Source organism: Vombatus ursinus, unplaced genomic scaffold (genome assembly GCF_900497805.2).
Source record: "Vombatus ursinus unplaced genomic scaffold, bare-nosed wombat genome assembly UNPS02004437.1, whole genome shotgun sequence".
Classification (NCBI taxonomy): domain Eukaryota; kingdom Metazoa; phylum Chordata; class Mammalia; order Diprotodontia; family Vombatidae; genus Vombatus; species Vombatus ursinus.
Genome location: NW_020944215.1, coordinates 629,189 through 645,147, shown reverse-complemented (window position 1 = coordinate 645,147; position 15,959 = coordinate 629,189). Strand labels below are relative to the sequence as shown.

General features: G+C 45.6%; 1 protein-coding gene across 1 annotated transcript in view; it reads left to right on the top strand.

The window, feature by feature from the left end:
* Positions 1–15,959, top strand: part of XPNPEP2 (X-prolyl aminopeptidase 2) — a 46,719-nt gene that overhangs the window by 29,103 nt on the left and 1,657 nt on the right. Inside the window, exons 14-19 of the mRNA XM_027836173.1 lie at positions 3,255–3,326; positions 9,691–9,751; positions 12,507–12,576; positions 13,435–13,539; positions 14,365–14,424; positions 15,331–15,407. Coding sequence (XP_027691974.1) covers positions 3,255–3,326; positions 9,691–9,751; positions 12,507–12,576; positions 13,435–13,539; positions 14,365–14,424; positions 15,331–15,407 — 445 coding nt within the window. The remainder of the gene's footprint in view (positions 1–3,254; positions 3,327–9,690; positions 9,752–12,506; positions 12,577–13,434; positions 13,540–14,364; positions 14,425–15,330; positions 15,408–15,959) is intronic.

Below are 15,959 nucleotides of genomic sequence, written 5' to 3'. Positions count from 1 at the left end.
TAGTCGGGGCAGGGGAAGGAGGGGAATTCTCCCTCTGCAGAGACACATCCTAGCTCATGCCCACCTTAGAGGATAGTCTACATGAGTTATTAAGGCAGAAAAATTCCCACACACCCCTTCAGCCAATCTGGTGATGAGTCTCTCTGCCCATAGCCAGGCTAGTCCAGGGATAGTGGGGGTTCCTGACACCCACAGTCCGTCACCAAGCCCAGGCATTCCAACTTGGCTGGACTTGTGCTGGACCATGGGGGAAGGGGACGTTGGTTGGAGTCTTCCCACTCACCCTCCAAGGCCTGGCCTGGAGTTGGGTCAAGCAAGTCCCTCCCTTGCCAGGAGACAAGCTTCCTCTACTAGTGTTCTCATTCTGGAGGAGGTTTTTGGATGCCCCCCGGCCTTTGCCCCCAGTCAGGTCAGCCCTAAATCAAGTGATGACAAGGATCAAATTTGGAGATCCCTATGCAACACCCCTCCCCACATACATACACACTCCATAGCCCTCCCATTCAACCTTTGATCTCCTAGGGGAGGCAGTGTTAGGAGTCCTAAGTCCTGGGTTCTGGCCCTAGCTCTGTACTGACTCTGCCTAACCTTCTTGGCTAAGTCACTTTCCTGCTAAAAAACAAATGATGGGGTTAGACTAGGCGACCCATAAGTTCTCTTCCAGACCTCACATTGCATGTTCTCTACTTTATCTGTGTGACTTTGGACAAGTCATTTCGCCCAACTACATTTTCCCAATCTGTAGAATGAGGAGATTGGACTAGAGAAGTCCTAAGGTCCTTCCCCTTACCTCATCCTATGGCTCTATCTCCTTTCCTTTTCCTTTCCTTCATCAAGACTAGTGGATATGTCTTGTGTCTTGTTCTTTCAGGGCCCTGCTCTATTGGTTGACAGCCAGCTAATGTGGTTGACTAATTCAGACTAGGTTATTCGTAAAGGACTAACTCTTCCTCCTTTCCTCCTCTTTTCAGCTAGCATACATGTATTTTAAAGGGACGATGCTTTTACCCCAAAGGCAAGGAATTACAGGGAGGTGAAGATGGGGTTGGGGGGAACAGAAGGGAGTCCTTTCTTTTTTTTTTACATTGTAATTCATTATTTATTTATTTTTAACATTCTTTTCTTAAATTTTGAGTTCCCAATTCTCTTCCTCCCTCCATCCCCTCCCCCACCCACTGAAAAGGCAAGCAATATGATATCAATTATACATGTGGAACCATGAAAAACATTTCCATATTAGTTACATTTTTTTTAAAAGCAAAAAAAATGATAAAATTATACTTCAATTTTCACTCAGAGTTCATCAGTTTTCTCTCTGGAAGTGGATAGCATTTTTTCCTCATGAGTCCTCTGGAATTGTCTTAGATCATTGTATTGATCAAAGTAGCCAAGTCTTTCACAGTTAATCATCATTACAACATTGCTGTTCCTGTGCACAATGATTTCATGGTTCTTTTCACTTCACTTTGCTTCATTTCATATAGGTCTTGCCATGTTTTTCTGAAACCACCTTCCTCATCACTTCTTACAGCATAGAAGTATTCCATCACAATCATATACCACAACTTGTTCAGCCATTCCCCAATTCATGGGCATCCCCTCAATTCCCAATTCTTTGCCACCACATAAAGAGCTGCTATAAATATTTTAGTACAAATTGGTCCTTTTCTTTTTTCTTTGATCTCCTTGAGATACAGACCCAGTCATTGTAATTCTAGGTCAAAGGGTATACACAGTTTTATAGCCCTTTGGGCCTAGTTCCGAATTGTTCTCCAGAATGGTTGGACCAGTTCATTACTTCACCAATGATTCATTAATGTCCCTATTTTTCTCTCATCCCCTCCAGCAATTGTCATTTCTGATAGATGTGAGGTGGTATCTCAGAGCTGTTTTAATTCACATTTCTCTAATCATTAGTGATTTAGGGCATTTTTTTTCACATGACTATAACTATCTTTGATTTCTTCTTCTAAAAACTACCTGTACTTCTTTTTCCATTTGGTCAGTTCTGCTTTTTAAAGAGTTCTTTTCTTCAGTGAATTTTTGTGCTTCTTCTACCATTAAGTCAATTCTGCTTTTTAAGGTGTTCTTTTCTTCAGTATTTTTTGTGCCTCTTTTACCAAGTTGTTAATTCTCTTTTCATCAGTTTCTTGCATCACTCTCATTTTCCCCCAATTTTTTCTCTACTACTCTTATCTCTTTCTTTAACGCCTCCAGGAATTCTTGTTGGGTTTGGGACCAATTCACATTTTTCTTTGAGGCTTTGGTTGTAGCCTTCACACTGTTGTCTTCTGAGTTTATGTCTTGGTCTTCCCTGCCACTGTAGTAGCTTTTTATTGTCAAGTTCTTTTTTGTGATTAGCTCATTTTTCCAGCCTATTTCTTGATTTTGAATTTTATGTTAAAGATGGGTTCTACTCACCTGGGGGTGGGGAAGAACTGTCCCAAGTTTCAGGCTTTTTCATGCTGCTGTTTTCGCAGCTAGTTCTGGATGTCTATAAGTTTTTGGTGCTTCCAAAGTGGTGTGATCCTGAGAGATGTATGGTCATTGCTTTCCTGGTCTGTGCTCTGGTCTTAACCCAGGAAGGACTCCTGGTCCCCTGTAGCCACAGGTGCTAGCACTATTCTTTGCTTCAGAACTGCAACCAGGCCCCCTGTTCCCTTGTGCCTGATCTCTAGCATTCCTGTCTGCTCTGGAACTACAACCCAGAACTACATATGAGCAAAAGGGCCAATCAGCATCAGATATACCCAGTGCCAGAAAAGGGTCCCCTATAACCTCTTCCTGACCAGCTGTCCAACCCCTTCTCATCTCTGGGCCAAGAGCTCCCAAAGCTGCTGCTGCTGTGGTGGCTGCTTTTGCTACCACCACATGTGTGGGGCTCTGGACAGGCCTCCACCCCAGTGTCACAGACTTCTCCTGCTGATCTCTTAAGTTTTCTTAGGCCAGAAAAATGTCTCCCCCTGACCTTTTGTTGGCTATGCCACTCCAACATTTGATTTGAGGTGTTGTTTTAAAGTTGTTTGGAGAGGAACATTGGGAGAGAGCTTAGCTGGATGGCTGCCCCTAATCTGCCATCTTGGCTCCACCCAAAGGATTCTTTTCTGCAATCTTCATATCACATGAGTGGCCATGTAGTCTTTCTATGCGTAAGTCCAGCCTTGGATAGATAGTGCAATCCTGGGGCTACATGAAGAAGGGGCAGGAGAACAGGTTTAAATTGCTCTTTCACTAGGTCCCCTTTTCCTTTTCAGTCCAACCAAGGAGAACCACCGCACCCTGTCCCAAGATGAAATGTATCTGCTGGATTCTGGAGGGCAATATTGGTGAGTCATTTCCCCCTACTCAGGTCTGTCTAGCTCATGTAGGTGCTCTCTCTTCCTTTCTCCATTGCCTCAGACATGTGGAGGGACTCAAGAGAATCCTACTACTCCACTCCCTGCCTTCAGGGAGCATCTGGTACAAAACAGACTTACCAAGATGCAACTGGGAGTAGTGCAGGGCGTCTTAACATTTTTGTGTACCAAAAATCCCTCTGGCAGTCTGTGGACCCCCCTGTTCAGAATAATGTTTTTAAATGATAAAATAAAATACCCAGGACCACAAAGGAAAACAAATTATATTGAAATAAAGATATAGTCTTTTCTCCATCTAAGTCCCTAAGACCCCAGAAATCTATCCATGGACAAGATTAAGAACTCCTACAATAGTGGAGAGAGCCCTAGCCAGGGCATTGGGGTCCTGGGTTCTAGTCCTAGCTTTGCCACTGATTCACTGCATGACTTGGAGCAAATCTCTGTAAGTTGCTGAACACTTGTCAATATGCATTGGTAGAGGGAGTTTCCCCAGTGGGAGTTCCTTACATTAATGAAATCCTGGATCTAGTCCAAAAGAAAAATGACCTGGGATTAGGGGAGGCGGTAGTCAGAAGCCAAACACTTTTGAGGAGGGACAGTGTGAAAGAAGAGAGACAATAGAATAAATGGGGGGGGGGGTAGAATGGAGGGAAATACACTTAGCAGTAGTGACTGTGAAAAAAATTTTGAAGTAAGTTTTTCTGATAAAGGCCTCATTTCTCAAATATATAGAGAACTAAGTCAAATTTATAAAAATAAGAGCCATTTCCCAATTGATAAATGATCAAAAGATATGATCAGTTTTCAGATGAAGTAACCAAAGCTACCTATAGCCATATGAAAAAATATTCTAACTCACTATTCATTGGAGAAATGCAAATAAAAACAATTCTGAGGTACTACCTCATACCTATTAGATTGGTTAATAGGACAGAAAGGGTAAATGACAAATGTTGGAGGGGATATGGGAAAAATGAGACATTAATGCACTGTTGGAGTTGTGAACTGATTCAACCATTCTGTAGAGCAATTTGGAACTATGCCCAAAGGGCTATAAAGTCATGCATACCCTTTGACCTAGTAACACCACTACTAGATCTGTATTCCAAAAGAGATAAAAAAAAAACAAAAAGGAAAAGGAACTATACATACAAAAATATTTATAGCAGCTCTTTTTTGAGGGCAAAGGATTAGAAATTGAGGGGATGCCCATCATTTGGGAATGGCTGAACAAGTTGTGGTATGTGATTATGATGGAATACTATTGTACTTTAAGAAATCATGAGCAGGATGCTCTCAGAAAAACCTGGAAAGACTTGCATGAGATGATGCAAAGTAAAATGTATTGTATACAAAGGTCACTTGCCTTCCCTGGATCTCAGTTTCCCCATTTGTAAAATGAGTGTATTAGATTAAATGGTCTCTATGGTCTTTTCCAGCTCTAACATTCTCTGGGGTTTTTTTATTAATTTATTTTGATTTATCAACAATCACTTCCATAGGCTTTTGACTTTTAAAATTTTATACCTCTTCCTCTCCCCTCCCTCCCTAAAATGGTGCACAATCTGATATGGGCTATTCATATATATTCCTATTAAACATATTTTCACATTAATGATGTTGTAAGGAAGAATTAGAACCAATAGGAGGAACCACCAGAAAGAGGAAACAAAACAAAACAGAAGAAAAAAAGAGCAAATACTCTGCTTCCATCTGCATTCAGACTCCATAGTTCTTTCTTTGGATGTGGATAGCATTTTCCATCATGAGACCTTTGGAGATGTCTTAGATCCTTGCATTGCTGAGAAGGGCTGAGTCTATCAACATTAGTCATTGCACAACGTGGCTATTACTATGTACAACATTCTCCTGGTTCTGCTCACTTCACTCAGCATCAATCCATACAAGTCTTTCCAGGTTTTTCTGAAGTCTGCCTGCTCATCATTTCTTATAGCACAGTAGTATTCCATTACATTCATATACCACAACTTGTTCAGCTGTTCCCCAATTGATGGGCATTCCCTCAATTTCCAATTCTTGGCCACCACAAAAAGAGCTGCTATAAATATTTTTGTACATGTGGGTCCTTTTCCTATTTGTATGCTCTCTTTGGGATATAGCCCTAGAAGTACTATTGCTGAGTCAAAGGGTATGCACATTTTTATAGCCCTTTGGACATAGTTCCAAATTGCTCTCCAAAATGGTTGGATCATTTCACAACTCCACCAACAATGAATTAGTGTTCCAGTTTTCCCACATCTTCTCCAATATTTATCATTTTCCTGTTTTGTCATGTTGAACATTCTCTGTTTTAAGAGCCCTCCTAACATTCTATGACTCTGTGTTCTAATGTAGCACCTCCTTTCAGCCCCATCAAGAATTTACCCCTCTCTCTGTCATCTTTCTTTTTTTTGGCTAGGCAATGGGGGTTAAGTGACTTGCCTAGGGTCACCCAGCTAGTAAGTGTTATGTGTCTGAGGCCGCATTTGAACTCAGGTACTCCTGAATCCAGGGCCAGTGCTCTATCTACTGCGCCACCTAGCTGCCCCCTCTCTGTCATCTTTCAATCTTGTCCTCTATACTGGCTCCCTCCTTAATACTTACAAATGTAGTCATATCTCCCTCTGCCTCAAAAAATAAAAATAAAAGCAGATAAAAACCCCCCTCAGTTGACCCAGCCATCCCCTCAAACTCTCATCCTATAGCTCTCCTCTCTGTCACTGCCAAGAATCATCTATCCTTACTTCCACTTCTCAGTCTGACTCCCAGACAGTCCATGAAGCCTTCTCTGATCCTCTTTGTTGTCAGTAGTCTCTCCTTGTTCCAATTACCTGGTATTTATTGATAGGTATACACTCTAGACGTCTCCCCCATGTAGATCTTAAGCTTCTTGAGGGCAGGGATTGTTTCAATTTTGTATCTGTACCCCTCAAGTGACTGCATTGTGCCTGGCTCAAAGTGAATGCTGGTTGAAGGCAAAGGTACCTCTCAACTCTGGCATTCTCGGTTCTAAAACACCACCCCCATCCCAGCTCTGAAATTCTCCATTCTAAAGTCCTAGATGATGTATTGATAGAAAGATGATAGATAGATAGATAGACAGACAGACAGACAGACAGACAGACAGAGATAATAGATCAGTAGATAGAGAAGTTATTAAGTACTTACCATGTGTCAAGCTAAGTGTTGGGTCCTTGCCTTCAAGAAGCTTATATTTTAATGGGGGAAGCCAACCCATAAAAGGGAGCTAGAAATCTAAGGCGGGACCCTATAAACCTGTGAGGCAGAATGGTGTAGAAATGATAGGGAGGTGGGGGAAGTCTGAGTCCAGACAAAATAAGGCAAAAACTCACCTATCGGAGGTCCATGTTCCAGCTCAGATGTCCTATGACTCTCTGTAACTAAAAAGCCATCCAAGCAATTACAATTTTCTTGGCTAATTATGAGGAATGATTCCAATGGGAGATGGGCTCCTGCTTCCTTTTGTACTGTTTCTGAAAAGAGGTTTGCTAGGGACATGTTGAACCCCTCTGCCTCCTGGGCAGCGACCAGCCAGCTTCCAAGGGTCTTAGAGGTGCCTGTTCATACATAAATAACGACTGTGCTCCTGCAGGTGACTCCTCATTTGGAATTCATTTGTTGGATCGACTTTTCTGCTAAGGCACACTTTGTTGGCTCTTAAATGATCGAAAGTAATAATAATAATAATAATAGACTCCACTTGTTATTTAAATATTTTGTTAGCTACATTTCAACATAAGTGGGTTTCCTTTATAATCCTGTATATCTTATTTTGTGCTTTTAAAAGCATGATTCTGAGAAGGGGATCCAAAGGCTTTCCCAGGCTGCTGAAGGGGGTCCAGAACACAAAAAAAGTATTAACCCCTGCCTAGCTCCTTAAGGTGCCTTTTCCCACATCAGTCTCATAAGGTGGGGAATTATTACCCTCATCCCTATTTATAAATGAGAAAATAAGAGTCACCAGAGGTTCAATTACTTGCCTCAAGGTCACAGTAAGTATCCAAGCAAGGATTTGAGCCCAGGTCTACCTGCCTCCAAGTCTAGAATGCTTTCGAACCTGGATTTCTTTGAAAGTCTTCAAAGGCAGACTTGTTCCAGATCTGTTCCAAATCCAAGCCTTCCACCTCAGGCCATAGTTTGCCAGCATGGACAACTGCAGAAGTCATATCGATTCAACAATATTTATAAAGCACCTACTATGTGCCAGGTGCTGGGGAAAGAAGTACAAAGAACAAAACAGCCCCGTCCTTAAGGAGCTTACATTCTGTTGGGGAGGAGAGACAACATATAGGCATATAAGTAAATACGGAAGCAGCATGATTAAGTACAGTGGAAAACACCCTAGCTCTGGAGCCAGAAATTGTTATTGTCCAGTTGCTTTTCAGTCATGTCTGACTTTTTCTTGGCAAAGATACTGGAGGGGTTTGCCATTTCCTTTACCAGCTCATTTTACAGATTAGGAAACTGAGGCAAATGGGGTTAAGTGACTTGTCCATGGTCACACAGCTAGTAAGTGTCTGAGGCCACATTTGAACTCAGGTTCTCCTGATTCCAGGGCTGGCACTCTATTCACTGTGCCACCTTGTTGCCTTTGGAGTCAGGGGACCTGTGTTCAAATCTCTCCTCTGAGACTTACTACCAATGTGACCTTGGGAAAGTCCCTTCCCCTCCTTGGGCCTCAGTTTCCTGAAATGTAAAATGAGGAGGCTACACGGCCTCTGAGCTCCATTCTACCTCTAGATTTAGGCGCCTACAAACTTTCTGGTCATGGCAGAGATTTAAGGAGTAGCGATGCCAAAGAAAGAAAAGATCATCAACAAAACATTCTTACAATACATAGAACAGAGCAGAAGAAAGTTCAGAAGGGGGCATAGAAAAGCAGGCTAGTGTTGCCACTGTTGTGTTCAAATGAATATACAGTTTTTAAAACCCCAAATGCTTAAATAACAAATTCATAGTGTCATATATAATTCTTTTTTTCTGTTCTTCCTATGTGGAAATGTTATCTCTGCTGTTTGTCAAGCACATGATGAAAAAGAAGAATAAAAAATAAAGATTGAGGAGAGAGAAAAATACACAGGAAAGAGCTAGCCTTTTAGTAGGAGGGATAGCGCATTTGCCCAAATAAGTATGAATTGAGGAGGGCCGAGGGGAGCAAGCTTGACCAAGGCCAAGGGGAAATCAGGGAAATGGGAGAAGGGAAAGGACATTGGTTGCTGGGTTGCTAGGGGTGAACTCCATGGCCCCTTAGGTGGCCCCTAAGCAGAGCCTACAAGCAAGACCATGATTTGGCCCCAGAGAGATGAAGTGACCACATCCATCCATCAATGAGTGTTGAAATCATGGAAAGCGTTCTAGTGAAAGGGAAAGGAAGCTGTGGGAGTGATGAGTGAGAGGGGCTGGTTGGAGTTTCAGGCTTACTCAATTCAGGGAGAGGCGAGGTTGGTTCATGGTCATCTCTCTTCCTCTTCTTGCCTTCATCAAAATGAAAGCTCCTCCCACCCCCGTGACCTGATTCCTGAGAACCTAGGGATCCTAAACTCCTGCAAGGGAGGAATAGGGCAGGCAGAGCTCCCAGAACTGAGGAATTTGTCCTGATGCCCTTTGTTCATAGCTACAAATCGAGTCAAATAGAGATAGTACAGTCCATTGGATTGGCGATCAGGAAACCTGGCTCTTCCACTTACTAGCTGTGTAGCTTTGGGCAAGTCACTTGACCTTTCCAGGCCTCATTCTCCTCCTCTGTAAAATAATAAAGGTATCAGACTAAATGATCTCTAAGGTCCCTTCCAGGTCTGCCATTTTATGTTCTAAAAGTCCTTCCAATTCTGACATTTGATGACTTTGTTGAATTTCGAACAAGACTCAACTTATAACAATTCATCTCCCAGCCAGTTATTCTGGAGCATGGTCTGGCTATCTGGCCCTGTGTGAGTCATGGTACTTCTCAGTACAATTCTTTAAGAGTCAAAATTGCAAAGGTGCTGACCTGCATTGCTACAGGGAATTTCTTCATCTAGGAATATCCCTATTCCAGCGAAATCACAAGTCCACTCCCTCTTCTCTTTATCAATTATATCAAGCAAGCCTACCCTCCACCCCATATCGGTACAAGGTCATACGTGATGATGGCTAATCTTGACCTCTCCACTCTCTCCTCACCTAGTTCTCCATTTTCAGCCAAGGGAGGTGGGCCGAGCCCCTCCAGGCAACGGAGGTCCATGACTAGACCATGCTCCTTCACCCTCATGGGCTCGCAGTGCCACAAAGCTCAGGCTGGAATGTGACCAAAGGGTTTTTCCTTTTCCTGCAGGGATGGAACAACAGACATCACCAGGACAGTCCACTGGGGAATCCCTCCTTCATTCCAAAAGGTACAAAGCAGATCCAAGCATTTCAGCCCCTTTCCCCCTACCCATACTCTCTGCTCCCAACCAACACCATGCCTCCTCCTCCATTTCCCATCATTTTCTAGGTCTCGTTGATTCTACATCTTTCCCATCTGTTCCCTTCTTGCCGCTCACACAGCCGCCACCCTGGGCCCATCCCTCATCACTGCTCCCCTGGGCTATTGTTATAAGATGCTGACTGACTCAGGCTCCCCCCTCTCCAACCCATCCTCCACACAGTTGCCAAAGTGACCTTCCTACGGTACCATCAGTAGGTCCTCATCACCCCTAGGTAAAATGCCAGTTCCTCAGCATACCATTTAAAGTCCCCCACAGTCTGGCTGGGGCCAACATAGCTGCTTTTGAAGATGATGGGGTGGTCACCACCCACATTCCTCCTATCTGGCACTGCTCTACAGCAAATGGGTGATCTTGAGGAAACCCCATCAATCATGTGATCCACATAAAGCCTGATGAGTGCCCTAAGGTCAAGATTTCAGTCCCTAGCCACTGAACCCTTACCCCCCATGCCCTGTATTCTGAGCCCTTCTTCCTCCCAGCCAAGTGTGCCCATGTGGCAGTAGGTCAGAGGCTAGTCAAAGTTTGGAAATCGAGTAAAGTTTCAGGTCACCCTACACACATACACACACACACACACACACACACACACCACATGCACATACATGTGCGCGCACACATATACACATGCATACAATGTACATACCACACACACATGCACACACCATAGATACATGCACATGCATACATATACATGCACACATGTATGCACATGCCTACACATGCATGCATCCACAAACGTGCATATGCACACATAGATACACATGCGTATGTGCACATATACACAATGCATGCATACACACATACATCGATCCCGCTACTTGTCGAACTTTGGGTATTAATTCCACCTCATTCTCTACAAGAAAGAAGCACTGTGGTACAGGGGAAGGAGCACTGGGGTTCTGCAGCTGCATGATCTTGGGCAAGTCCTTTCCCTTCCCTAGGCCTCAGTTTCCTTCTCTGTAAAATGAAGAGGTTGTATGAAATGGTCTCTGAGATCCCTTCCAACTCTAGATGAAAAAGGCTATGATAGTCACCCGTGGAACAAAGACAGACTGAGCTCAGTCACACGGCTGTGTGGTCCAGATCCTTAAGTTCTTTTTTTTTTTTTTTTTTGAGGCAATTGGGGTTAAGTGACTTGTCCAGGGTCACACAGCTGGTAAGTGTCATGTGTCTGAGGCGGGATTTGAACTCAGGTCCTCCTGACTCCAGGGCCCATGTTCTATCCACTTTGCCACCTAGCTGCCCCTCAGATCCTTAAGTTCTGTAGGAATACAGAGAAAGACAACACCAGTGTGGGGTGTAGTGATCCTGGAAAGCTTCCTGAAGACAGTGGAATTTTATAAGGACTTTGGAGAATAGGTGAGTTTTGGATGGAAGGATGGGAAGACTGGGAGACTCTAGTGGCCCAGAATGATATAAGCCAAAGATACAGAGGCAGAAAACTGAGGAGACCACCTGGAGAGGAGAGGTCACATAGGGGAGTCATGGGAACTCATATTGGATTAGTATGGTGGGGTCAGATCATGAATGCCAGAATGAGGAGCTGGGATTTGGTCTACTGAGCTATACAGAGCCTCAGAAGAGAAGGGATCTAAGGTGATATAAGAGGGGCCTGCCATGGAAGTCCCTATCACAAGAATAAACGAAGATGAACATCCGGCTCTGGGTCAAGGCCTGATTGAGGACAGCAGCATCTCAGTGGTAGAGGCAAGACCCACCCATTACCCCCACCATCATCTAAAATCATATCTCACAAAGCACTTTCTGGTCACATCTGTTCTCTGGGGGCTTAGAGCCACCAGCCTTCCATCATACCCTACAAACTTACATAGATGTAGAAATCACAGCCTATCAGATTACATCCCAACTTCTCAGTCTGGCATTCAGGGCCCCTTTCTAATTGGAGAAGAAGCTGCGTCTTGGAATGCAGATATGGATCTGAAGCTGGAAGGGACCTCGAGACCATTTAGCCCAAGTTCCTCATTTTACAGATCAGGAAGCTGAAACCCAGAGAAGGGAAGGGACTTGTCCAAGGTCACAAAGAATCATAGCATCCAAGCTGCAAGGGTCCTACCTGAGAGATTATCTAGTCCAACTCCCTCCTTTTACAGATGGAGAAACTGAGGCTCAGGGAGGGGAAGGGATTTGCCCAAGATCACAGAACAAGTTACTGGGCTGAGCAAGGACTCTGGCCTCCCAAGACAGAGTTCTTACCGCATTCATGAGCAACCAGTGTCTCCCATCTAAGGTAATTTGAATGTTTTAATAGATGAGGAAGCTGAGGCCAGAGAGGCCAAGCTACCCATCCAGATTCCCATGGTTAGCTAATGGCAGATCTGAGAGGCTGTATACAGGATTGTGGAGAGAGCATTTGGCTGGGATTCAGGACACCTGGGTTCAAATCTGGAATCTGTCACTTATTAGCTGTATGATCTTGGGCAAGTTCTTTTCCCTCTCCAGGACTCAGTTTCCTCCTCTATTAAATGAGGAGGTTGGGCTCCATGATGTCTAAGGGCCCTTCCACTTCTGTTAGTCTCCTCTGTCCCCATGAGTGTGTGCTAACAGTCAGGTTGCTGCTGTTATGGGCCCCCCAACTCCAAGGTCCCATTGCCCCGCTTCTGCCACCGATCTGTGTGCTGACCAGTCCTGTCCCCTCCAGGAAGCCTACACCAGGGTGCTGATGGGAAACATCGACCTGTCTAGACTTGTCTTCCCTTCATCCACATCAGGTAGGTCTCGACACAGCTTTGGGATTCCATCTCAGGACAGTTGAGAGGTTAGCCAGATGGGCCTGTGGTCTCCCTTTCCCCTCTAGGCACCCACCTGGGGGCCTTGGGCCTAGGCTTCCTGCTGTCCCATTACCCAGGCCTTGAAAGACATCACAGAACAAAACTGGGACCCCATATTCAGGAAGCAACAGCTCCAGCCTCTGACTCCAGCCAGCTTCAAACCTGGGCTCTGTCACTTGTCTCCTGTATGACCTTCCCCCTCGGGCCTCCTGTTCTGTAAAATGAGGGCAATGGCCTCCAAGGCTGCTGCCAGTTCTAGATCTAGGAGCCTACAAGTAATGAGAGAATATAGAAAATAACACTTTGTAATAAGTGCTAAATTGTTTCAAAAGTCAGAGGATGGAGAGCTGATCTTGTGGGCGAGAGCAGTCAGAAAAGACTTCCTGGAGGGAGCTGGGAGGGACGGCTAGTTCTGGAAGGCCAGGTAGGAGGCCTGGGAGAGAGAGAAGAGTCTGAGCCAAACTGAGGGTAGCAGAAGGGTAGAGGCGGGTAGAGGGGCGAGTGAGGAGGCCAGCCTGGCTGGAGCAAGAGAGAAGAGGCCCAGAAAGGCCTAACTAGGGCAAACCTTGAATACCAGGCATTAGCTTAGGCTCCACTGCCCTCCCTCCCCTTGTCCTTCCCCCATGGTATTGCCATCCTTGGTGCTTCTGGCCCCCTGCTTAGTTTGCTTCTCTCCAATAAGTCCAAACCAGCTTGAAGGTTGGCCTTGAAACAAGGAAGCAAAGTGGGTAAGGCCAGAGGGCACCTGGCCAGCAACCACATCCAGGCATCCCTCACTCAGTACCATTTCTCTTCCAGGGCGAGTAGTGGAGGCCTTTGCCCGAAGAGCCCTGTGGGAAGCTGGTCTCAATTACGGGCATGGCACGGGACATGGCATTGGCAACTTCCTCTCCGTGCATGAATGTAGGTGACCTGGCAGGGCAGGAAGCTCCCTGGGGTGGGAGGATGCAGCTCTGAGGGCTAGATCTGCCATGCCCTAGCTTGTGTGACCTTGGGCAACTTACTTTATCTGTCCGACCCTCAGTGTCCTCATCTGCAAAATGAAGAGGTCGGACTAGATGGCCTTGAAGGCCCCTTCCTGCTCTTGAGCTACGAGCCTATGGTTTGCTGTTCCTGATCGGTCCCTCAGTACCACATGCCCAACCTTTTTCCCACCCAGGACAACTCTCCCTTAGTCTTGCCCTCTCAACTGCCAGTGAGCAGGCAGTGCCCCAGCTACCCTCCTTATTCAGTCCTAGCCCCATTTGTCCTAGGAATCCTTGGGCCTGGGGACAGCAAGGGAGTGAGTGCCCTCCCAACTCCGACTTCCTGAGAAATCTTCCCAGGCCTCAGGCCACCAGATGCCCTCATCTGCCCCACCAGGCCCCTAATCCTTTCACTGAGACCCCATTCGTGACACTGAGCTGCCACCCCCTTGGCCTAGGCTGGCACATTTCATTGAACCCCCATCCCCTTCAACTAGCCTAACATTTCTTCACTAAACCCATGTTGCCCTCACTGGGCCCCTAATCCTGCCACTGAGCCATCATCCCTAACACTGTGCTTCCCTCCTCTCCCCTTCCCTGAGCCTGTCATCTCTTTACCGAGCCTCCCCTCCACCCTCCATCACCAAGCCCTCATCTCCCTCATGGAACAGCCATTCCCAGCACTGAGCCGCCCATATTGCTCCCAACTCCACTCTGGGCCCCCAAAGATACCCTGGTGACGATGTCTCTCTTCCCCTTCCAGGGCCAGTGGGATTCCAATCCAACAACATTGCTATGACCAAAGGCATGTTCACATCCATAGGTATGGCTCCCAGTTCCCCTAACTATGGCCTATGGGACAACTCTCCCTAGCTAGGTAGAGAGCGTAGAGGATGGTCCTTCCCCAAGTGTGGTGGGCAGAATTGTAATTAGCAGTTTGGGCCCTGGGGCAAGCAGCAAGAAACACCCTTCTAATCAATTTTGTAATTCATTATGTGACAATAATATGAGTAATTAAGACAAAATCAGTTGAGTACGAGGGGAATCCGTTACTATAAGGGCGTCTCAGCAGTGGTAGTGGTGGTGGTGGTTCAGTCACGTGGGCACACCAGGCTTCAGCTTCACGATTTGACCTTCTAGTGAATAGACTGAATGAATTCCTTTAAGTATTGACTGATCTGCCCTCTTTGCCATCCAAGGGACTCAAAAGTCTTCTCTGGTGCCACAGTTCCAAAGTGTTGATTCCATGGTGCTCAGCTATCCTTCTAGTCCAAATCTCACAGCCATACATTGTTGCTAGAAAAACCAGACCAACAAGGACAGGAGGGGAATTGGTTCCTATAACGACTTCTTACCTGCTGAGGGAGTGCTTGGGTTAAATTTGGCCCCTTCTACATTCCTGTGGCAGGTAGCCTAGGCCTTGGGACAGAGTTCAAGTGGCACTTCCCTGGTTTTCCCTCTGGGCATAGAGGAAAGAGCACTGGACTTGGAAAGAGAAGAGCTGGGTTTAAACCCAAGCCAGTCACTTAATGTCTTCTCTGGGCCTCAGTTTCATTCTTTTAAATAATGGAGGCAGGGACAGGCAAATCTCTAAAGATATGATCCTGTCATGCTCATTCCTAGGGCCAGAGGGCCAGCCTGAGCCTGTTGGCATCTCGGGCCTCTCCCTCCCTCTTTCCCCTAAAGCCTACCACCCTACATGATCCCACTGGTTTATCTCTGCCTTCAGAACCCGGTTACTACCAGGATGGAGAATTTGGGATCCGTATTGAAGATGTGGCCCTGGTGATAGAAGCCCAGACCAAGGTAACTTACCACTGGGGCTGTGCCAAGGATACAGCCAAGTGTGGGGAAGACCATGGGCCAAGTGGGTGGGGAGGGAGAGACAGTGGACAAGCGTTTCCTGTGAATCCTCCTTGGCTTGCTAGAAAATAGGTGAAATTCCTCAGCTCTTTGGGAGATGGAGGGGAAGGGTAGGCACTAAATTTGGAGAGCTATGAATGACAGCCTGTTATACTGAAAAAGAATTGGAGTGAGAGTCAGGAGGTCCTCCTCTGATACTTAATAGATTTGTGATGCTGGGCAAGTTACTTCCCTTCTCTCAGACTCTGTTTCTTCATCTGTGAAATGAGCATAGTGAGTATTTGTACTCATTACCTCTTAGGGAAAACTTTTTATCAAGTATAATGTGCTACAGAAATAGGAGCTAGTATTTTCATTTTTGTTATTACTATAAGCTGGTGGTAGGGAACTAAATGCCCAGAAGACCCTACCCCACCCAGCACTCCTGCAGGCCCTTAGACTGATGGCATTTCCCAATACACACACACACACACACACACACACACACACACACAC